The sequence below is a fragment of the Glossina fuscipes genome, unplaced genomic scaffold (assembly GCF_014805625.2).
Source record: "Glossina fuscipes isolate IAEA_lab_2018 unplaced genomic scaffold, Yale_Gfus_2 1, whole genome shotgun sequence".
Lineage (NCBI taxonomy): Eukaryota > Metazoa > Arthropoda > Insecta > Diptera > Glossinidae > Glossina > Glossina fuscipes.
The window spans coordinates 40927966-40953125 of NW_023998415.1; the positions used below are offsets into that span (position 1 = coordinate 40927966).

The 25160-nt window shown below is 31.4% G+C and overlaps 1 protein-coding gene across 3 annotated transcripts in view; it reads right to left on the minus strand.

Moving 5' to 3' along the window:
- The window catches only part of LOC119632190 (breast cancer anti-estrogen resistance protein 1), an 83500-nt gene that overhangs the window by 53157 nt on the left and 5183 nt on the right, over positions 1-25160 (minus strand). The window contains exon 1 of one of the 3 annotated variants that reach the window (XM_038024994.1): positions 5433-5572. The exons of 1 other annotated variant lie outside the window; for it this stretch is intronic. In XM_038024994.1, coding sequence (XP_037880922.1) covers positions 5433-5507 — 75 coding nt within the window. In that variant the 5' untranslated portion in view covers positions 5508-5572. One more of the 3 variants, XM_038024997.1, reaches the window with a different exon arrangement.

The window sequence follows — 25160 nt, forward strand, 5'->3', positions numbered from 1 at the left end:
GCACGCCGGGCTTGTGAAATTCATTCGGTTCAGTCTTTCACAGAGAAATTCCAAAGGCCTTACGGCAGCGGAATAGTGGTTGCATCAGAAAAAAATGACAAAAGATTCTCGATCAAAACGGAACATTTCTAAATACATACATAAAGTGTTTTTTTTTTTTTTTTTTTTGAATATCAACAAAATGTATTTGAGTCTTAGTGAAGGAAACAAAGATTTCCTTCCCCTCGCCCGATATATTGTGTTCAGCAATTTTTTTAAAATTATTTCTTATACCCAACAATTAATAACAAAAATTATTTTGTTTTCGATTTGTAAGCGACAAAGTTACGTTATACGAGTGGTATGTTCTTAAACAAAATAAGATTACATGTCCACATCCGAGTTATTGCAACAGGTCCAAGTTTCATTGAGTAATATTAAGAAGTTTGCTCCAACTAGTCAAGGGATGTTCCCATTACACGGTAACTATTGATAGAAAAGCAAAAAAGAAGGAAGATAGTATTTATGTGCGAACGATTTGAAAGCGGAAAGATCTGAAATAGTATGAAAGATTCCTGCTGGTAGCACGTTCCAAAGGCAGGAGTAGTGCGGTTAAAGAATCTCAAGTCTCAATGGGTTGTCGTCTGGTATATGGGTATCTTCAGGACGAATGGGTGAGAATGCTGAGAATAGTCCAAGTAGAAACACGAACCTCTTTTATGTCTGGGAAATAGTTGCCCTGGTTATACCTGCTGATAGTTTGCGTTCATTTTCATGATGGATGGCTTTTGAAAACTCAACCAATTTTGAGGCCTCGACTAATGATTAAATCGATTACACCATTTCGTTAAAAATTAATGTAATTAATGCAATGTTCGTGTAACCACTTCTCAAAATAAGGCGTTTTAGGGAAAGTGGTCGAAAAGTCATCCGATCGCAAAACATTTTCAATAGCGTTTGTCCTTGGGCCAAAGCAAATCGGTATACCGAATTCAAAAGGATACCAGTCGTCCAGACGGACCGACAGACCCTTCTACGTGTTACTACACCTTTGCATCGCAAGTAGTGTGGACTGTAAGCAGATCACGTAACAAGTCAAACAAAATTAATTTGAAAAACTTTCTTGAAATTGTATGCCAATTAAACGGATGGAAGAAAAGGAAACGATTTAAAGTCTGATCCGGAAAGGCGTAGAGCTCAACTGCAAGATGGTCGACTTATACGATTATATTTGTAAACTATGTGCGTAACGCTCACGTGGATAGTATTCAAAATTCGTTCTATGACATACGAATTTTACCAACTTGCTCCTCTAGCAGTACATTTCATTGATACATACAGATGATTGATAAATGCTGGTTGATCTGTCGTAAAGAATTGACACACATGCACATAAAAGTTGCATTTACATGCGCGCACTCACACATTCACAGTAGACATTCACATACGCATAGAAATTATTTGTAAAATGAAAGAGAAAAATATCATGCCGTCATCTTTTATACGTCTGTCTTTCTATGATTGGTTAAACACGTATAGCGGCAAGAGATAAATCTTAAGACCACATTTATGCATATTTTAAGTACAGAGATAACATGTTTTTTCGCCTTATTTTTGTGTACGTTTCATTTGAGAAGGAAACCGTTCCAACCGTCGTTTATGAAATTGAAAAATCAAATATTAGCATTAAACACACACGGCTAAAGTGCCGACTAGACAAGAGGGCTTGAAAACTTTCAATTGCTAAAAAAAAAAAAAGAAGAAAATATGAAACAAAGATAAGCATTTCACCTTCAAGTCGTACTTTTCTCTAGAGAAGGGGTTGAATATTTTTGTATTCGATTTCAGTTTTTGTGTTCTTCTTACTATCCTTCAGTAAAATATCCGTTAAAAACACATTTCTTGATAAGAATTCGGTGAGCTTGAAAGATTCAAATCATTAATTAAATCAATAAAGGAAGAAATCAACGCACTCGCCATGAAATAAACATATTATTAAGTCCTGCTAGGAATGTGGTGAAAATTGTATGTGAAGTACTGAAGTACTGAAGTGTGTCTCAACTCGTATGGTTCGTCCATATTGTCGATGCTTATGTCGATAAAAGATTTATTTTGATCAACCAGCCATAGCGATATCAATTCTAAAGCTAGATATCTTCATAGCCAATAGACGGATCCGTCCATTGTTTATGATTTTTGCAAATTTCCAGTGCTTTTAGACGCCAGGGTTAAAGGACAAAAAGGCGAAACGTGTTAAACATTTACAATTGTTCGCAAAAATTTCTATAAGAAAGCGAAAAAGTATGCACGCCCATATGTTTACTGCCTGAGAAGACTCATTCATCGAAGTAGCTAAAGGGCTAAACACCTTTTAAAAAATGCCAAAAACATTCTAGAGAATAGTGAAATAGAACATATACAGGTATAATGGATTAAAAATCTTTCGCTTATTAACTTTAACTTACTCACTGAAATTACAAAAAAAAGTCACATTCATTAAAGCAGAAATTAAGTTAACAAAAACCGAAAATGAAGTTTGAACAACTGATAGGTCAAGTGTAACTGAATTTAATTTAATACTTTCTATCTCTAATGAATTGACAAACATTGTCGTACACTAAAGTGATAGTACAAGTCGCAGAAAGTTCTATGAAGTTAGCACGAAGATCGAAATTGTTGTCGAACCGTTGTAAGTAAGCGAGATATTGATAATGCGTCTTGATTATAATTATAACGCATACTATGAAGCTATTGTATATTGCTAAATAAACAAATGCTAAGATAAGAATTTTAAGCTTGACCGATATATTCAAAGTGGTTGCTTTAATATCATGTTTAAAAAAGCAAACTTCAGTCTGCTTTAAACGAAAAGCACGTTCATAATATTTAAATGGCGAAAACCCATTTAAACAAGAACACTGAATATTTTAAAAAGTTTTCATTAATAGCGTATACATTACAGCTGATAACGACTTCAAGATCGAAAGAATATTTACATTACATATAGTAGACGAATATATAGAATATAACAAAGACAGCAACTCTACATCTGTTATGAGTTCTTTTCGCAGTGGCCACATAGTTTACGTGGCCACTCAAACTCTTGGCCCCTTTTGAGAAAAATGACAGGCAGACACACTGAACATTTTACAACCGTCATATTTGCCTGATCAAGGCCGGTGAAAAAACTCCAAACTCCAAACTCCAAACTCCGAACTCCGAACTTCGAAAAAGTTATCCCGAAAATGTCGTTTCGACTTGATTGAAAACGTAAAGTCATGTCGAAAAAAGCGGGAATTTTCGACGAAAGTAAACAAACGTATGCTATTAACTGTACCAGTTACAAAATTGCTAGCTTAAGCAAAAAAAGCGCATCGAGTTTGCGCGATTTAAATGGAAAAATCGTGCTAATGTCACAGACACAGCATTATAGCTATAGATCATGTTACATTTGGAATTGCTATATACAACACCGGTTGTAGTACAAGGTATATTTAATTTCTGCAGCTGTACGTAACACCCACATGGACTTGAACGAGCCTCTACTTTTATTGTACTAATCAATTCATAGAGTGAGTCTGAGTAGGGTCTATCCGTCTAATGTCAGTGCATGTTATTTTGCGTTCAATTTGGGTAGGGTGCTTTAATTTCGTACATTGACATGTTTTCGCCCTAAAGCGAACATCGACAATGATCCTTATAATGCCTTACTTTGAAAAGTCATGCATGATATATAAAGAAAAAAGGAAAAGATATAAGGCATTGCGAATAACTGTATTAAGTGTAGTGATATTGAGTGTTTAATAGTCGATATAATTTTTTTAATTGTTTTTCATTTACTTGAATTCGATGCTTATGTCACTTCTTGGCAATTATCTTGACTGTGTATCAAATTCCAACAAATTATATTCAGTCAAATAATTGCCTCGCATTGGAAGATTTGCAGGCATTAAACGTATGCGAATGCGTTCAGAATAAGTGTTTGCTTGTCTAAGGGATTTTCTGCTAAATATGTCGCAAACTATTTACAAAAATATGTAAAAAAGCTATAGAGACGATGAGCTAAAAGAAATGTTAATCGATTTTAGAGACAAAATAAATTATGAAAATAAAAAAGAAAAACCGCAAACTTTTATAGTAGTAAAGAGAAGAAGAAGAAGAAGAAAACTGATTTAAAAGTGGAAAAGATTTTTATTGGAATCTTTAAAAGAATTTAAAAGGAAAAATTGTACTAAATTTTTATGAAAAGATCCCAATGTGTGCAAAAAGAAAGAAAACCAAATATATATATATATATATATACATGTATATAATAGAACGATTCGTGTAGAAAAGAAAGTTTTTGCTACCATATCTTAGTAGTTAGTAAGTTAAAGTTTTGCTACGCATACCTTCCCCATGTAAAGCATAACTAATTGAATTAATCGCTAACTGCAGCAAAGAAAACAAAAAAAAAGAAAAAAAAAATAAAAAAAAAAAAAAAACGAGAAACATTTACAATCGTCTATAATTGAAGAATTCAACGTTTTGCCTCGATCGCAACATCTTCTGACTTTTGAATCTCTCACTCCCAATCTGCTTGCTTTGCCTGCGTTTTTTATTTTTATTATTATTTTTTTTTTGAATTCAAGACATTCCTTACATTAGCTTATGCGACGATGTTTGATAACATCATCATATGTCCGACTATTTAATCATTTACGTATAATTATGCATTTGTTCGACACTTTGTAAAATGTTTGATGCAATTTTGAAATGCATTAAACAGACGGACAAGCAAACGAATGGATTTACACGAGTAGGTAGAGACGATTAGGCAGGCAATCAGCAAGATGAGCCAACTGGCCAGCCATACCGTCACTTATTCTTTATCGCATTGACAGATGGGTTTCTACGTTTTCATCTTTTTTTTTTTTTTTTTTTGTATTTACTCATATAGATTTATGTTTTAAGTGAATGTGTATGTGTATGTGTGTGTGTGTGTGTGTGTGTTTGTTTGTTTGTTTGTTTGTTTGTCTGTCTCTATTGTGAAAACATATCTGTCTTTATATCTTCGACGGGCAGATGGCTGTGTGCCGTGTCTATTATTATATAAAAATATTATGTTTGTTAGTTACACTTACTACCGCTTGCACCACTTGCAGTACCATTGTTTTGCTTCAAATAGTATCTACCGCTTAGTGGCAGTCCAGGCAGCTGTCTACTTAGCGATTTTATGATGTTGAGCATATACGGAATCGTGTTTAGATTTTCTTGTTTACTTGAAATTGGATCAGGGTTCTCTCTGGAGGCACATAAGCACACATGGTCATGAGATAAAAAAAAAAATAGTTTTTGGTTTTTTTTTTTTTGTTATTTTTTTTCTTATTGCACTGAGTAAAATAAGGCTGACTAAGGCTATCAGATTATTATCGCAAGGAGATTAATTGAATTTGTTTTCATATTTTACAAACCTTCTTAATCTTCGTGGGTCTAGTTATGGGCACATCATAATCCAATGAGCAATAACCGCTTGATTTATCCAACATTTTTATAAATTCTATTAATTATTAATTTAAAGTTTTTATTCAAAATTATTGATTTTCGAAAATGTTTTTCTTTCTTTTTATCAAGTTATTTTTAATTAATTAAAATTTAAACATTCATTGATTGCATCCGAGTACTTTAAATATATTTAATCCAGGACAATATATAAAAAGTAACTCGTATATGGTAAAGCAAGACTTTCTCACAATTTTCGTTTTGTTTGTTTTTAAATTAGAAATAAAATTTTATTTTTTTTATTTTACTTTTATATATATATATATATGTCCACAGAACAGTTTATGCGACGAGTTTGTTTGTTTTTTTTTTTTTTTTTTTACAAGAGCAAAACTTATCTGCCAAATTTGGATTTCTTGTTATTTTCCTTTTTATTTTTACAAAATATTGCCCCCGAACATAATCAGAAGAGAAAAAACAACGGCTAAATCAAGTTTAAGAAAAGTCTGACAAAATATTATTTGTACGCACAAGCGAGGCAAAAATTGCCAAAAATTACAGACAACAAAAGTCCGGTAGAAGCGCTGCCGATGCTTAAATATCAGATAAATTGAAGTTTAATATGTTTTGTTTTTGCACTGCTTAGTGGTTTTTTGTCGGTTGTTTTTATATTTCTTAATATATATGACTTGATCTCTTTTTGTGGTTTTTGGTTTTATGAACATAAAAGGCAACACAAACTCATAAAATACCGCTTCACAAACAAACATTTCAAAATTTCTTTAGCAACTTTTGTTGTTATTATTATTATTATTATTATTGTTGTTATTATTATTTTTATTATTGTTATTGTTATTGTTATTTTTTTCCCTGCTGTTTGATCTTTCAAACTGTGAAGTTGGTTTTGCTTTCGTTGATTTCTTTCTATGTGGTGTGGTTGAATGAAAAATTTGATGTCTTCTGCTCTAGCTATCCCGTTAATATTCCGCTGCAACCGCAACTTTTGCTTTGGAAAAGTAAATGTTATATATTTTAATATCTTCCTTATTTTTATAAAATCTCTCTATGTGTAAAATCCAGATCCGTTCTGATTACTACCCGTGTTTTACATTTACATATATATATATATATATATATATATATATATATATATATAGATAGATATTTATTTTAAATACGATTAATACGATTATTAACTGCTTCGGCGTTATTATAAATCCTAATCATTACTCTTTTCACAGGAGAAACAATATATATTTACGTATATTATTTCAAGTGACTTTTTCGAAGAGTAAGAAACAAATTTATTTAATTTTAATTTATCGGATATTATTGCATCTTCCGTTTCGTTCATATTAATCTCATGCGATAGGAAATTTATACAACTCTCTCATCTAAAAACTAAATTCAAACTAACTAACTAACTGACTGACTGAACTGAATGAACTGAATGTAACAGAGTGAACTATCTAAATACCTACATTTAGATATCTATAGATACAATTGTATCTTGTATTGCATTGTATAGATACATACAATTGTATCTATACAATCTATATAAAAGCGCGCCGCTCAGACACAACCAAAAATATGTGAAGAGAAAACATTTTACTCTCAGAAAAGTCAAAAACACTACCTTAAGAAATGCACAGGCAAATAAATTTAGTATCTCTGCTGCAGAGATGCCAAGTAATCAAGGAAATCGCTGAGAGGGAAACAAAATTGTTTATATGCATTTGTTTTGTTTATAAGCACTAAGCAACATTCGCTTTCGAACTCGAATATGTTTACAAACGAAGTGTGCCCTACTGGGCACCTGATCGATGTTTTCTTTTGTTGTTGTCAAAAAAATGTTTTAAACATTATTAGCACGTTGTGTCGCTATTGCAATTTAATTTTTTTGTTAATTTTTTAATATAACAACGTAAAGAGCATTATTAGAAGCACGCCTTTCTGATAAACATGAATATGCATAATTCATAGTCGCGAAGTTGTGACTTTAAAAAGGCGCTTACTTATGGGAAAATCCCTTTTTTCCTGTTTTCCTGTGTAAAAAGCATTTGATCAATAAAAAGCAAGCGATCATTAATCACCTGAAATAATGGGGTAAATGGGGTAAAGAATTTTTTAATAATAAATATCTCATCAATTTCGATTCGATTCGATGTCGTATCGTTCAAGAATAATTCAATATGTGAAAAAAACCATTCTATGAAAACTTCCGGTGAAGAATGTTATCACTTGGACATTAATCAGTTAACTGTGAGTGACGAGTATATGCGTCGTTATCCGTCCATACGTTCTGTCTATATTTTGCCTATAAAATTTTATCACAAATAATGTATATGTGAAATAATAATGAATTTGAGAAAACATTTTTCTCATTTTATCAAGTCATGTCATCAAAATATAATTTTCTGTTACACATACGCTCTGTTTGACGAGGATAGTCGTCTTTAACATTTCCGGCGAACATTTTGTGTATGCCATATAGAATCTATATAATACTCTTTCTGAACACCTCTGCCTGTTGTATCCAATACTGTTTGCGACATACATCTGTAGGCAAACTATTTATTAATTTATTAATTAATTTATTTAATAGAATTTCCTTCTTAGTCATACCAATGCAGCAAAAATTAATCGCGTATAAATATGAAAACATTTTAAAATCATCTATCAATTTTTATTTAATATTTAGAACTTGATAGACGGCTTTTCTATACTGTGTTTTTATATATGTATTAAAGTTCACGGAGCATATTTTAAAAGAAATTGCCTCACATGTCCCCGAAACAATAAAATTAGTTTGGTAAACCGTGTCATGGAAAGTTTCTTTTATGGCCAGTTCGAATTTCGCAAACTCAAAGTAGTTACGCAATCACAAACCGAACAGATAGGCTTGGTTTTCCGTAAAAACAAACCCTAGAATAATATTGAAGGCTTGAAGAAAAGCTCGAGCAAACATATCTGTTTGTTTTAATCGTTTAGAAAAAATTTCATAAATCATATTTTTGACAGCGCGGTTTAATATCTACCCTATCTTTTTTTTCACAATTTCAGTTTTATCGCAATTGCAGATCAGTACATTGACTGATTTTGATAGCTTACGATCTTAAGCTAAAATTTGAAAACTTAAATTGTTCGTCTACACAAAGCAATCATGATTTCCAAAAAAAAATAATGTACGTGCTTTTGCGATTGCGCTATTAAAGCTACGTCGGCTAGTCCACGCGTTTCATATATACCCCGGTGCTTACGCCTTACGGACATTTAGCTAATTGAATGTTATCAGCTCACGGTCAATAGATAAAATCACAGGTGTAGTTGCATGAGAAATCTATGAAAGAAAAAAATATTTCAACATTCTTTAGACCTTCAATGCAACCGTACGTTGATCTTTTTCGATATCTTGGTTACTGCCCGCACTGATAGTTACTTATCTTGGGCGGCTTCACCGCTTGTAAAATCTAACTGCAGTGCTTTAGGAAATTAAATGCTCATCGTATACGATTTACATTATATAGACAATAAAATAAAAAAAATTATTTAAAAAATTTTTATTTTATTTAATAACAGTTACTAGAAGGAGAAGGGTCGATTTTCTCATTAAGTTAAGTGTAGGAGTGTCTTTGAATGACGCATGTATTATAATATAAAAACAAAAAAATAAAAAAATAAAAAATTTTTAAGATAACACCGTAGAAATTGGATTTGTATACAGAAACATCAATCTGAGCGCATTTTAAAAAGCGAACTTCTAAAGAATCAAGTTCGTATGCACTTTGTAGATGCTTATGTGATTCTTTCAAATGTGGGTGTAAGAAAGGAATTAAAATATAACAAGAAAAGAAAAAATTCAAAAAAAAAAAAAGAAAAAAAAGAAACACACACAGCAACAATTGTACATGTCTCAGTTCAAGTTGACACAATATGTCAATGTCAAAAGTCATTGAACACAGCAGGGCTGGGTAATACATAGAAAAACATATCAAAGGAAAAGCAAAAAATCAAAAGAAAGTTTAAATCATAACACACAATATAAACAAAATGCATTGAAAGAAAGCAAGGAGTGTCTTCAAGCTATGTCTACGTTGCATACGAACGTATATATATATATATATATATATATACATATATATGAATGTATATAGATATATATATATATATATATATGAATGTATATAGATACACAAATATCTACATGTACAGTTATGTATGTGTTGTAAATGAGTTGATATACGTTTTCTCGATTTTATACATAAAAACAAACCATTCAGCTGGTTAAGTGTAATATCAACAGTCTAAATGCTTGTAAACTTCCTTTTTATTGGCAAATGCTTGAACGGGTAACTGCTGCTAAATCGTCCTCTGGTTTTCAAAAAAAACAAAATATACATTCATAAAAGTTTTTTGGTCACCAACAGCCAACATCTACCCCGGAATGTATCATATGTCAAACCCAATTTTGGCTTCGTGTGAAAATATCGTATCTTTTATAATTATTATCGACAACGAAAACGTTTACTAAATTTATCATTGACTTTGTAACGTTCATATTCATATTCATTGTCAGCATAAAATGTCACTTCATATCCATTTATTATTGGCTTTCTGAATATTGCCAAAAATTCAACGATTCAACGCAAAAATTCGCATCTATTCTTGTCAGTGTCGTCGCTACACTAAACAAATTTATATAAAGCATAAAGAAGATCAATAATTTCAACATATATTAAATTTTAGTTCCATTATCAATATCAATTTTCACTTTAAATATCTATCTTAAGTCATTCAAATTATCCAAGCATCTATTTACGTCTCGACTGAAATCTTTACGTCTTTCATTAGCGCCAATGCTAATAATTATTCAATATTTTAATGTCTTCGTATGGAGAAGAGAAGAGAAAAAAATGCCATGAAAGATGAATACGCTCGCCTATAACTTCTTCTTCCCCATCCATAATCCTCACCGTCCTCCACTACCGTGCGCCTTGTGAATGCGTTTTTTTTAAACTGTCATTTATTACAAAATATGTTGAGTTCATCGTCAACAGATTACAGATTAGAAATTCGACCAAATATCATATATATGTAAAGATGTAAATTCTTGCACGCGCCCGTATGCGTATGAGATTTTAACGAATACTCGTGCAACAATAGCCAGATAGAGAGAGAGAGAGAGAGAGAGAGAGAGAGAGAGAGAGGAAAATTTAATATTTAAATAGAAACCCATTTCTAGTGAAATGACGCATGAATCACGATTAAAATCACCTGTTTTATCAACCATGTGATAAATGATGATAAGCGGAAAATAACAACAACATAACGAAATAACAACGACAACCACATAAACTACCACAAAACAAATAACTGTTAGACATTTTAAGCTAATAATCTCTATTTATGGTTTTCACTCAATCACTCAATCACTTGTATAGCATTAGTATTGTATTAGTATTGTGTAGGAAACATGCAAATTTCTATAAACACATTAACTTAACATTTTTTGCGATAAATGTGATAAATAAAATTTCCACCATTACAGGTGATAATGTATCGTAAAAATAACGCAAAAAACCTGTTCATTTATATATATATATATATATATATATATATTTTCGTCTCTTTTGTCATCTTTTTGTTTGAGGATTGTTAATGAGGCGAAGAAAGGTGTACGTATACGTACATGCATTGATTTTAATATTAGCGCCAGTGATTATAAAGTCTCATTGATAGATGCATAAAAGGTCTTCATTTATCTAATTTAATCCTATTTAATAACGGTTTTATTTAAATGTCTTTCTTTCTTGCAAGAAAAACATTTCTATTATCCGAAACTTTCGAAAATCGGAAATAAATTAATTCAAGCTTAGATCGAATCAATTATCAACATCCATCACTACTATGTGCACAAAATTTGATTGCAAGAAGAGAAGCCGAAGATCCTTCATTCATTCATTCATTCATTCATTCATTCATATCGATTATACGTATTTTAATTTGTAAAAGAATCCCTTTTTACTAAGACTTTGCTGACCTATTGCTCAGCCGTAGATCACCTCTGGCATTGACTTTTCCAGAACTGTAACTAATTATATTTTAACACTAAATAGCAAAGGACTGCTTTTATAATCATGACCATCGATTTGTCGGTATAAAAAAACTACTAACAAACTATCAATCGGTCGGTAAAGTATTAAGCATCAGCTTACGAAGCATATTAAAGTGGCTTGAGAAAGAAGAATAATTTTGAATACTATTTTTTGATTGCTTGTAAGTGGGTGAGGTAAGTGGTCAGCAAAATTTGCAGCCAAGCATATTTTAGTAGACAATGCGTGTAAGTCGTAATCGTAGTCGCATAGCCAACAGACAATGACTAAATCAATTATATTAATTATTCATAGAAGATGATCAAATATATTACAAGCTCTTTGCCATGTTTCGCCAATCACAGCGGTATCTCTCCGGTGAGTATATGTGAGATAGATAGTTGTATGCAAATGATTAATATTTTGCAGTTTACACAAGAGCGTAAAATGCCTGAAATGTTTTGCTAAATTATGTTAAAATATGCTTTGACATCTACACAATATACGATATATATGATACGATATACGAAGTATATTAAGTAAATGTATGTTTACTGCATCTTTATTGTAGTTAAATATCGTTCACGAACTCGGGGGATATTAAAAAATTTGGACAAACTGAATAATATTATTGCTTACTTCTACATGCTGAGACGGTTTTATATATCATAGTTTCTTTATTGTCAATAAATCATATTAAACGAAATGTCACTATGTACACTATGTATACATTATATGTAAATTATACGTATGTATATATATATATATATATATATACCATATGTGTGTGTGTGCCTGTCTGTCTCTGTATATGCATAACGACTTCTTGTATAAAAATACCGAAAAATTTTATGTTGCGGATGTGTTATCGAAAGACATATGCTGAAAACTTTTCTAATTTGTGGTATGTATGGGCGTGTGTGTGTGTGTGTGTGTTTTTTTTCTCTTTATAACGAAGAATGTCAATTACATAAATCAACGATTGATTGTAGACCATTTTATGTAGATGAGACTGATTCAAAATGTGCTCGACATCATTTCATTCTTTATACAGCGGGAAAAGCTTATTTTCCCGCATTTCCAATTGTTTTAAAATATAAATTTTAAAATATATATAATCATAAACTGTTTTGTTTATTTATTTATTTTTTTCTTTTTTTTTTTTGACATTTTAAAATGTTACATAATTGAAAAATCCATGTTCACAAAGTAAAGAAATTGTTTAAAGAAGTTCGACTAATGTATTTCAAAATTTGCCGAAGTCAACCTAAGTCTCCTAACTAATACATACATACATCATGCGAAATATCTTTAAAAATCCTTTTGTAGATTTTGTTTAATGTAACTGGAAATGATGAGGAATGTTTGCTTAACGCAAACCCAGGCATTTTTTGATGTTCTAATAGGATTCGCTAATGTAGAGTGCCTTGAAAATATTCCGTTAATATCATTAGATGTACAATTGCAAAGTTACTAGTTGAAGTCTTCAAGCCCATAATAGAATGAGCTGAGAAGACACAACTCTATTTCAGAGATTATTCAGAGAGCGAACGTATTGCAAATCGTACAATTTTTGTTTTAACTGAAATTCTATGAGTTGATCAAGCGGTAAGAAAGGCATATGTATAATAAACAACGCAGATAGTTTAACAAGAGTTAACATTAAACCAAAAAGAAAAAAAAAAACACATATTATTAAAAAACGATTTAGATCGTATTTAGTAGCAAATTACCTATCGCATGTACCGTTTCCAGTACACAATCAAATACACATTTGTACGTCAATCTCATTCGTTTAGAAGTTTTTTTTTTTTGTTATATGAAAAATTTTATTGCTCTCAAGAAAGTATTCCCAATAATTGAATATGTTAGCATGCACCGAAGATGGTAAACGTAACGTGGAAAGCGATAATTGTTTATCCCGTTTATTTCGTAATTAAAGCCAATCTACTTATTTTAAATTGTTTATTGGCACTGGTACTGTAATCATCGTATACATCTACAGTGTAATTGCTTACATTACAAATATATCGCTGCCTAAAAGCGATTGCTCAATATCAATGGAAAGTCTTGTGAAAAATGTTCCCTAATCAATAACAGTCAGACGAGCAAATAGTGAAGACTATATAGCGAGTTTGGATGCGGCATACTTGGGACAAGCGTAACAAAAACTTGATGTCTTCAACAGATTCTTTTTCAATCGCACCGAAAAGCACAGAGAGAGCGGGAGAAAAGGTAAAGTATGCAAAACTGAATTCGTGAATTATTTTAAATTAATTCAGAAAGTAGAGGACAGACATAGTGTTAGGAAAATTCATAAAATATGTCTGGGATTTGAAATAAAAAAAGTTTTTATATAAAAGATTACTTGAGCCCTTCAATAATTTATTTAACTAACATACGCATCTAGATCTTGTTGATCGCTAGCTAATGGCAAAGAAGCAGAGGTACGTTTATATTAGGTTGAAACGTTTAAGTCGTCAGCGATTTTGCTGCATCTACTCCTAGAAATTATACATATTCAACTCTCGATTGTGGGAACTATTTATTGAAATAACTATGAAAAAAATCCTCTAAGATATTAAATTTCCTCAAGAAGACTCGGCTACTGATCATTTGCTGTAACTTGAAATGTTTATTGACATTTTAAATATTATTTAGATAAGTGTGAAATTTCAAACACACGTTGAGGCAACGAAAAACGTAATAATTAATTCAGCAGTTTCGTTTAAATAAACTTCTTTGTTTGTTTAAGGTTTTAAGGAACGTTAGTTATTTTTGAAAATGAATTTAAATGAAAGAAAAACTATCTTCTTAATAAATAATAAGTAAACGACAGTTTGTTTTACCTAAACCATGAAATAGCACAAAATATATTTTCATGGTGACTTGCTTTCTTCTTCGATGCAAATTACTTTTTAGATTGAACGGATGGGTAAATGGATAGACCGATGGATATATAGAAGATGAATAGGAATACGGAACGCTATTACCTAGATGGATAAGCAGACCAGCAACTAAATATTACAGGTAAACGGACATGGATAAATGAGCGGACAAATGGACAGACATACGGCAACAATTCTACTTATAGAGAGACTTACTTAGCTCGGCTACTTGATAAAATATCCGCAATTCACATTTTTCATTATTAAAAGCAGAACGCGAACATTAGTGTACCGCCGCCCTTCGTCACTAATTCGAGAAATATTTACGTAGAACGAAAAGATGCTATACACACAACTCTTTTTCTTTGTTTTTCTTAACAACTTTATATTTATTTTCGGTAGCAGGGGGAGCAAAAAAATTAATGAAGATTCAGCTCGTGACTCATGTGTGTGGTTTGATTCGAAAAACAATTTAAAAAAAAAAAAATATGACCAATTAGTAAGAGAGAGAGAGAGAGAGAGCTCTTCAAGTGTTATTATTATTATTTTTAACTACTCATACTTTAAAATAATAGGAAGGGTCGGTTTTTCTTCTTTAAATCAGGCGTAAAAAAATGTGTTTACTTAATAAATGCGTGACTTTTCGAACATTTCGTATATCAAAATATGGAAATTCTCATCAATACATCGTTAGAGAAGACATATATGAATGAACGTAAAGGCAAATGAAAAAAAATTGTTAATCCTTAAGACATTTGAAAAGCCACATGCGTTACTAATTCAAACTGAAATGGTCGAATAATTGTTGCTGTACTGTAATTATTTTACTCAACTTAATAATACGGTTAGTCGGCATATACGAGTTTATTTACTCGTTCGTATCTACGAGTAAAACGGTTCCTTATAAAACAATAACACTGAGAATACATACATACGGGCAGGTTTCACTCGTACGAAAAGCGAAGAACATAGTGTGCGGCATAGTTAAAAAAAAAAAAAAAAAAAAAATTAAAATTCTTAGAATATCCCCTGTCGCGAGTAAAAAACAAAAAAAAAAATTATGGGTTTTTCAAAATTTTTCTGATCATTTTTTACAGACATTATGTTACTCTTGAAGTATGGGAAAATATTTAATAAACTCACTCTACTTACTATTTATATAACTAATACTAATATATATGTGTAACAATAGTGATTCTAAAACAATCATCATTAACAGCGTAAGAATTTCGTACGATCATATTGACGATAAATCCGCCGAGGTAGCGATCATAACTAAAAATTTTTCATCCAACTTTTCATTTATACGCTGAATTTGAACTTTTTTTCTTTTTTTCTTTGATTTGTTTTGATTCAATTAAAAAATTGTATATAAGTTAGTTTCATATCCTAGCTTCATATAGCTTCACCGTTCCGCTTATGAAGTATAGCCTTGATAAGTCAATTGTTGTCTCATTAAAAGTTTTACGATTTAAGAAAGAAATCTCATCTCTTCGGAAAGACTTTGAGAAATGATAGTTAGTCTTAAATAAGTCGCTCACAACGATTCGAAGAATATATGAAAAAGACGACGAAGAAGAAGAAAAGAAGAAACATCACACGGTTTGAATTTGTAAGGAGATAATGTTGCTTTTACGCAACTGTTGCGCCTATAATTACAAAAATTATGCATAGTCAAGATCCGCCCTTGAGCTGACTGCACTTTTCCTTTTGCCCGGATTTGCTGCCCACAACCAAGATAGTCTTCTATGTGCATGCATTCTTTGAATAACTGAATGCATTGCTATAACATTCTAAAACCATAAATGTAGCATTTTTACCCTACGTCTACACTTGTGGTGCAAGGTATATTAAGTTTGTGCGGACATAACGTAACACCAATAAGCCCTTTTATTATACCGATCGATTCACAATATGATTCTGAATCGAGCCTGTCTGTCTGCCCATCTGATGTCTGCCCATGCGTTTTGTGCTCAACCCATGGGTCGCAATTTAGTACGAATCTAGCACACTGACGTGCTTTGGCCCAAGGACGAATGCTATTGAAAATCGCTTGAACTGTTTCACTTTTTTGACCGCTCCCCATATAACGGCTTATTTTGAAAAGTCAATATATGGAAAAAAAATGAATTTTCAGAATTTCTCGGCGGACGCCCGGTGAGTAATAATATTTCGATATTTCAAATTCAAGTTGAATCACATAGGTGGTTTTTTTTGCACACCCCACACACATATCAGGGGTTAATATGAAAAGTAGGCCTTTATATGGAGAGAGAGAAAGTCTAATTTCTAAAAGAAAAAATTATGCAATTTTCAGGAAGTAAGTTAAGTTTGTAAAAATTTGGTTCGCGTGATGTGATGTTTCGGCCATCCTTCAATGTGCGGGCTTCTATGAAAAGTCCGCCTTTACGTGACAATGTGTAACATTTGATTTGTTATTATTAACAAAACGAGCGATTAATTGTATTAGGCGTAGTGTTGTAGAATATCTAATGGTCGGCCCTGACCGACTCAAATGTCCTAAGTCATTTTGTCATGGCGTTTATTACTTTTGAAAATGTTGTACTGGAAATCTATTATTTACACGCTTATAATGTAAAAATGTGTATATTTCTCTATCGTACGAATTTATCTTTCTTATCTATTCTTGCTTCTGTCGAGCAAAAAATAAATAATATATTATCGCAAGACAATCGTGTACACCATAGTTGAAATAATGTGATAGCAAATGAATAAATAAAAATAATAAAAGAAATATCAAGATTTGTGTGCGTATCCATCCATTAGCAAGACGTACACCTACACTATCCTAAAAATAATGTCCGCGGCAATAGCAAACAGAACGATGCCTCTTTTGTCCCTTCTCTTTTAAATTACATCAAATAGTCCTGTTATGCATTGGGCATCTGTCGTCAGTCCTATAATGAATGTAATTTGCATACTTTTTGGTTTTTTTTTGTTTTTTTTTGTTTTTCATAACCATTACTCAACCATTACTAACAATTCGTTAGCCTTGTTTATTCACTAATTCAGCAGATTGTCGAGTTTCCTATGTGTCCTTTACTTTCCCTTTAATCATTTCATTTATCCATTACGAAATATTTCGGTTTCAATACTTTAAGTAAATAGGTTTTAAGAGAGGAATTTTTGAAAAAATTAATAAAAACACGAAACAAGGCCGACTATTGAATATTTTCCACTACACTTTGTCTACTACAGTGATTCATTCATATTCGTGATAATGCATTCAAAGTATACGTTTCATTAAAGACCTCATAATGCAGGGTGACGCATGCACCAACTGACCTGATTCAACTTTACCCCAAATTCTTTACGTCACAGATGTACATGGTTCAGACGGATAGACAAGCGGATACTTAAACGATGCGTATAATAAAAGGTAAGTCTACCTTAAGCCGTTCCCGGTATTACATGCATAACATACGATCGATTAATAAATCGTGTAGGGTATAGGGTATAAAAATTTATGCGCATTTAATAATTGACCTTTATAATATTATTTCGATCAATTGATCTGAAGGTTTAGGACTCGGTTTAATGAAATATCTTTTCGTTCGCTTACATAAGGATAATGAATAAGAAAAAGATTCCTTATGTTTTTTTTTTTTTTTTTTGTTATAATGAATTTTTTCTTATCTTTTAAAAAATTGATATCTGTGTGATCCACTTTCTGATTTTGTTTATATTCATTGATAATTTTTCTCGTTTCGTATGGGTTTCAGTGCCAGACAGAAGCCACAAAATCAATTATGTCCTTTTTTTTTGTTTTGTTTATTTATTTATTTTTATTTATTTTTATTTTTTTTTTTGGCTAACAAAACTTTTTCTTAAGATCTTTGACCTTTGCCATAATTCGCTTTAAGGCATAAAATTGTTGCTGAATTATATGTGAAGAATAAAAAAGTATCATATAACAAAGTAAATTCAATTTAAACAAATAACAAAGAACATAGAATTAAGGCATTCCACTACACTCCGTAATGTCGAACATACCATTGATAAGATAATTGAAGAACATTTTAAAGTAAAATGATAATGTAATGATTTATGAATTGCAAAGATTAATGAAACGGAAGAAAGAAAACTTGCGCTCTTTACTGGTATGTAATAATAGGATTTGTTTTATTCGGCTTTACTCGTATAAGCATGCATTTCAAGCATATATGAATGCCCCTTATGTGTAACTGCTAACGTTGCTCATGTGATGCTAAACTCTTAGTAGTTGTTAACAAAGTTGTTTAAAACAAACATATTTAGAATTAAACAACAACAACAACAACAACAACAACAACAATAAATAGCAAGATAAATATATATATAAAAAAAAAAGAAGAAAACAACAACATTAACCGGATGCAAAAAGTTATACATTTTTACACGTTAAGTACCGTTACATTCTGCTACCACCAAACTATTAACACTATCACTACCACTACCATTACTCAATTTTCTTTTTCATTTATTTACTTATTTATTTCTTTTCACTGCAACTTGCACTTACTTACATGCGTATATGCTTACAGACATATATTCTCAGATTACTTGTAAAGACATTTTTCTTCTTTCTTTTTTTTTTTTTGCTTCAACATATTATGCTCCATTCGCATACATATATATATGTATGTAGGCGATTGTGTTTATTTGCAGCTAAATACTTGTAAATGTTTAACACTTTAAATGAAGATGAAGAGCGACAGCGACAGCGACGATATCGTTTTGCATTGCGGCAGCATAAGATTAAAACGTGTTTTCCTAATAATTGAATTAGAATTTTACTGAGAAAGTCACTTAAGAGGATTTTTCAATCCATACACATGTTTATGATCAATATCATTGTCTATGCATTGCATCGCAAACTATAAATTTTTCGGGCCATTAAATGCACTTAGTCACCATAAGAGCGCATAAAATTATAATTATTTTCAAATATATGATAAATTAAGGGCACTCTTAACGGTACACCACCATATATATTTGATAAAGACTTTATTGCCTACAACAAATTCAAATATATTGATTGAAGATTGATAATTTCTTAAATATATATATAAAAATATATATGATATATATAAAATGGTTTAATATATTCGTAACGCTCAGTTTAAGTTCCTCATTGAGTTTCTCATTTATTGGAATCGAAAGAACTGGAAACAATAACAACTAAGAAAATTAAATTCGGTCCGAAGCGAATGTTTTATACCCACCACCGTCTATCGCAAAAAAAAAAAAAGAAAAAACAAAAGGAGTAAAAGAACAAAATTCACATACACTATAATAGGAAGGGGGCGCAGTTGATTTCTCCGATTTTCAAAATAAAAGTTTTTGTCGTAGAGGCGACGTGAACGTGCTAGACGTGTCCTTTGAAACGTTGAGGTCAATTCAAAATTCTTTTGCAAATTCATAGGCGATATTTTCATATTCGCTAACGGGAGACTGTTTATTACATATATTTTAAAAGTTGCGCAAACGGTCAGGTGGACAGACGAACAGGTCGACATAATTACGTGCATTCAAGAGTTGAAGTTTGCCAAGAATTTGTATACTTTATGGGGTTTTTAAAGAAGACGCTCCGGCGCGTTATAAAGATATTGAAAAAATCATTTAACTTTGATATACTATTATGTTTGGGTAGGTGTGGTCAATTTTTCCCATTTTTTTGGGCACAAACGCTATAACGTCGCCCATAGAATATGCGTTCGAATTTGTGTACATATACTCGCTATTGTTTATGAGTAATGAGCGAAAAATCAAATTTTTTCATTCTTTTTGAAAAACTGAGGAGTTCTTAGTTTCTCAGTGATTCTGTGGGCGTGTCCTTCGACCGATTTGCCCCATTTTCAATAGCAAGCTGCATACAAGTACTTGCAATGTTTGCAGTGGGAATGCATACAAGAGACATTACACAGACGGACAGACGTACAGACAGACATGGTTAAATCGATTTAAGATTTGATGCTGATCCCATATATACTTTGTGGGGTGTCTGATGCTTCTTTCTGAGCGTTGCACGCGTTTTGACTAAATGAATATATCTCTCATTCTTCGGCTATGGGTATAGAAATTATTAATTGCATTGTCTACGCATTACGCATTTATTCAACTTTTCATACATATTTCACGTCACTTCTAGTAAAAGCAGTGTTCTCACTTTCATCGGATCTATTATTGTTAGTTAACTTTTTCCATAGAGTTTTGAAGGAGTACTTTGTGAAAAATAGAGTGATTTTGGAGAGAAAATTTATCAAAGTCTTAGCAACAAACTGTTTCACGTAACCTCTATAACCTCAATTCTGGTTACTTCAAGAACCTTCTTAATGGTAATTCTTCTTCTATAAGGACTTTAAGTAATTTAATAATATTGATTAAATTTTCGCCATTTTCATCTATGATTTGTGGCCCCCTGGAAGAAACTTTTACACAATTCATAATTGTAAAGATGATAGGTTGGCTGTTCAGTAGTTTTTAATGAAAAAATTTTTAAAAGAAATTCTCCCAAACTATAGAGAAAACTTGCTATTGTACAATATAAGTAAGGCGTCCGAACTGCCTACAAATCTTAACCTCATAACATATATGACTAAACGATTTTTATCTCTCTCTCTCTCTCTCTCTCTCTCTCTCTCTCTCTTTCCTCGCTCAGTGGATTGTTTTAAAAAAAAACGGTAAATTTGGGATAGAATGTTGTTTACACATTTTATTTGAACATTGACATTATCCAAAAATCATTTAGATTCATCAAATAATGACGATATCCATATTACGTCCTATAAATTTACAGAAAACTAAGCCGCAACTCGGCACCAAAATTGAATTTTTCAGTTAATGGGATCCTTGGCCTAAAGACTACTCACTTGCTGAATTTGAAACATGTCAGTTCCGGTTTTCGTACCTTTCTGTGTATAACGGTTCATATAGAATCTATGCCGGTAAAGGGAAACAAGATATCATTTTTGGCATCCGTTATAAACGAAAATAAATAAAGATTTTGTATTAAGGGAAGTGATGTAGGGTGTTTAATAGTAAACTAGAATAGCTTTTTTTTTTTTGTAAAGTTTAATATGAATCAAAACAATGTTAAGGTTTTTCGGTTGAAAGCATAAAAATTTACTTAAAGTGGAATGAAAAAGTTCAGCTTTGAAAATTAATTTGAATGCGAAACAATTTACTTTGGCCAAACGCATGTAGCTTGGGGACATTGTCGATTATCAATAAAACAAACATAATATCCACACAGATTTTATTTATAATTTTTTTTTTCTATATTAATCTTCGCAACCATATTGTTTATCTTATCGGTACAAGCAATGCAAGCAGAAATACCGGTAAGTGAGCGTTCTGTACATTTTTCTTTTTCTCTTTTGCAATTTGAATGACTCTGTTTTCTGTTTCTGTAAGCTCAATAATAATTTTATTACCATCAATGAAAATATCACTATACCCTGCACTATTTGAGATATAGGGTATGTTAAATTTGTGAGAATATATGTAACACTATGGTGGTCGCGTTACTTTTTTTATTATTACGAATACGTTCAGAATCATTCTCTGAATCGATATAAGTCTCTCTGTTCGTCTGTCCGTCTGTCGGTCTATGCGTCTAATGTCATTCTATATGTTCTCGTGTTCAACTTCCAAAAAGCATTTTTGAAATATTTTGACACAATTTAATTTTACACTGATGTGTTTTTGGGCCCAAGTCCAAAAGTTTCGGATCGGATTAGTGTGAAAAGTTTGCATGGGATGGGGGCAAATGTGTGAGTCCTCTACCCTACAACTGTGCACTTGAAAATTGAACCTTTTAGATAGAAGACGAGTCTAATATTCAATGTTTCATATTAATAACGTTGTGAACATACTTCGAATATGAAGATTTTCGAGGCCCTCCCTTTGAGGCCTTTACATAGACGTGTTATATAAGTTTTTGTACATTACTACGAAAATGAACAAGTGACTATATATTAAGCGAAGTAACGTAGGGTATCTAACAGTTAGCTTTGCCCAACTAAAATGCATTTACTTGTCTTAACAGTAACGCTATTTATATATATATATATATATATATATAAAAAAGAAGAAGATTATATCACTTCTAATTTGTGTCATAAGTGAATACAGTTTTTTAAGTACATTCATATCATAAATACTATTTAATCAGAAAAGCTCTACAAAAATGTTATCTAATCTTATCAGATAAACAAATATTTACTTTGCAAAAAAAAAAAAAAAAAATTATTTTTACTGAAAATAGCAAAAAAATGTCACAAATAATAATAATCGTTACAATAATTATAAGTACTTGAGGTAAGATAGGAGAGTGATATACGTTTAAGCGACTGTAGAGAACAGTAGAACAGTAGTAGATTAGTGAGAGAATGTGTCAAATTCACGAGAACCTTAGCTTTGACAGGCTTCCATAAGGCACATAATTCACTTTTAAAAATATATTTTAGATTTTTATTGAATCACTTATGGCTATAAACATATATAAAAAATTAACACAATATAAGATAATATAAGCTGCATCATATAATTTGTAGCCCATATAAAGGAATGTCGTTTAAATACTGCATACACTCATACATTGAAAGTATTCTCATATATAGGTTAAGTGTTTAAATGAAGTTAGGTTAAGTTAGGTTCAAGGCCACAGACTGTACAGTATTTAAATTTTCGCATTAATCTCGTATGTGTAGAGAAAACGTAGCTTGCAATCTAATTTAGTGAAGCTTCAGCTAAGAATTTTCGGCATTTTGACACCCTAAAAAGGGAAACGAAAAACCAAAGGCTGGATACTATTGGTACCTTTTGCTGCTTGAAGGATTGTTTATATCCATTTTCATTTTAAAGTGATATCCTCCACTTTCTTATAATGTTTCATGTTTTATTCTATTCACAAACCAATACACAAACAATGCATATAAATTTTCCAAACTTCTTTTTATTCATATTCTTTGCGTGGTCTAAGGCCTACAAACAAAAAAAAGGTTTATTGAAATGCACTTGAACAAGAGAGCCTAATGAGAGAGAGAGACAGAGGAGGAGAGAGAGAGAGAGAGTTTTCCGCATCCAATAGGTGGCATTTCGTTGGAACGACTTTAATGAATTGGATCATTTCGTCAGATTACAAACCGCCTGATTAGCCGGGTAGGTAAAAACATTGACCACAAGGTCAGTGTTTGCGGGTTCAAATATCAAGTGAAGTGGAATTTTCTTTCGTCGTAGCTTTAGAAAGTTCTGAGTTAGTAAAGGCATAACACTCACCATTTGCTGCACTCACCGTCTCCGTATTACTTGCTATTTCTTCTCTCCTTTTTGACAGTTGTCGTATTCCATGAAAAAGGAAGGGGAGATCCCCTGAGTAATTAGCAAAAACCGCTGCGAATGATTAATTCTACAGCAGGCTTAGCTTTCAGCGCTTGTAAGACTCTGACCATTTTATTATTTGCAGTAAAGTGAATAACTATCAATAGTAGAATGTCTCAAGATAGTCCTCATAGTATAATATACCCAAAGGATAAATACACGTTTACTTCAGAAAAACATTATAAGCGCAAAGCCATTCATCTAACATATATTATCATCGATAATATTCAAAGGAATCCACGTTATCAGTGTTAGATTGTAATGAGATCGCTTGAAAAACACTGCAGAAAATATAATAGAATAGAAAAGTTAGTGAGAACCCGTTATCTCAAAAAGGCTTCATTCAATCCCAAGAATAGAATTTTAAAAAAATAAATCCATTTCAAGTACTGTATGTAAATTTAATATCCCCCGTTGTACACTTAGGCATATATATTTCTGCCAACATAAATTAATTGTATCGCTATTACAACGAAGCAATGAAAAAAAAACAATGAAACAAACATAATTTTTTTAATATGAAAGTCTGTTTATAATATGAAAACAACGCAACGCATACGACAACAATATAAAAATCATATTAAAAAGACGACATGATGTTGATAATAATAATATTTGTCTGAAAGCTTTTCATTCAAACAATTCATGGAAATGGAATTGAATATAAAGGGAAGGAAGTAAAATTGCGAAATAACTTAAAATAATAAACAACAAAATGTTTTTGTGATTAATTACATTTTACGAACATCATCAACGCATATATATATATATATATATATATACATATATATATATAACTTACCGCACACATAAGTGATTAAGCTTACGCGTATATAGGTATGTGTGTGTGTGTGCGTTTGTGTGTACCGGTATATCGAATATCAGTCATTTGTGTTGTTATGTTCTGCCCACTACTACTCGCTACTCGTTTGATCTCTGATCTGAAATTTTTCCAATATCAAAGCGAAACAAAAAAATGTTAATAAATCATAAAAATCATAAAAATTAAAAAACCAAAAACAAAAAAAAAAAAAACATCATATTGCGGGCGTTTTGTCCAATCAAATTATCAAATGTGAATATATTTTGTGAAACTTTATTAGCTTATAATAAAAAAAAAAAAAAAAAAAATCGATTATATTCGACTTTAATTGAATGTTTTCACGCTGAGCATATGCTCAGCCCTCGAGACGGAAATAATTATTTTAATTAGCAATGAATATTTTGAATTGTTAATTTTTTTTTTTTCTTTTTTTTTTCAAACAAAAATCGGCTTTTGTTCTTCATCAAGCTTGGCAAAGATAATGTAATAAACAAATAAGAATTTACCTACAGG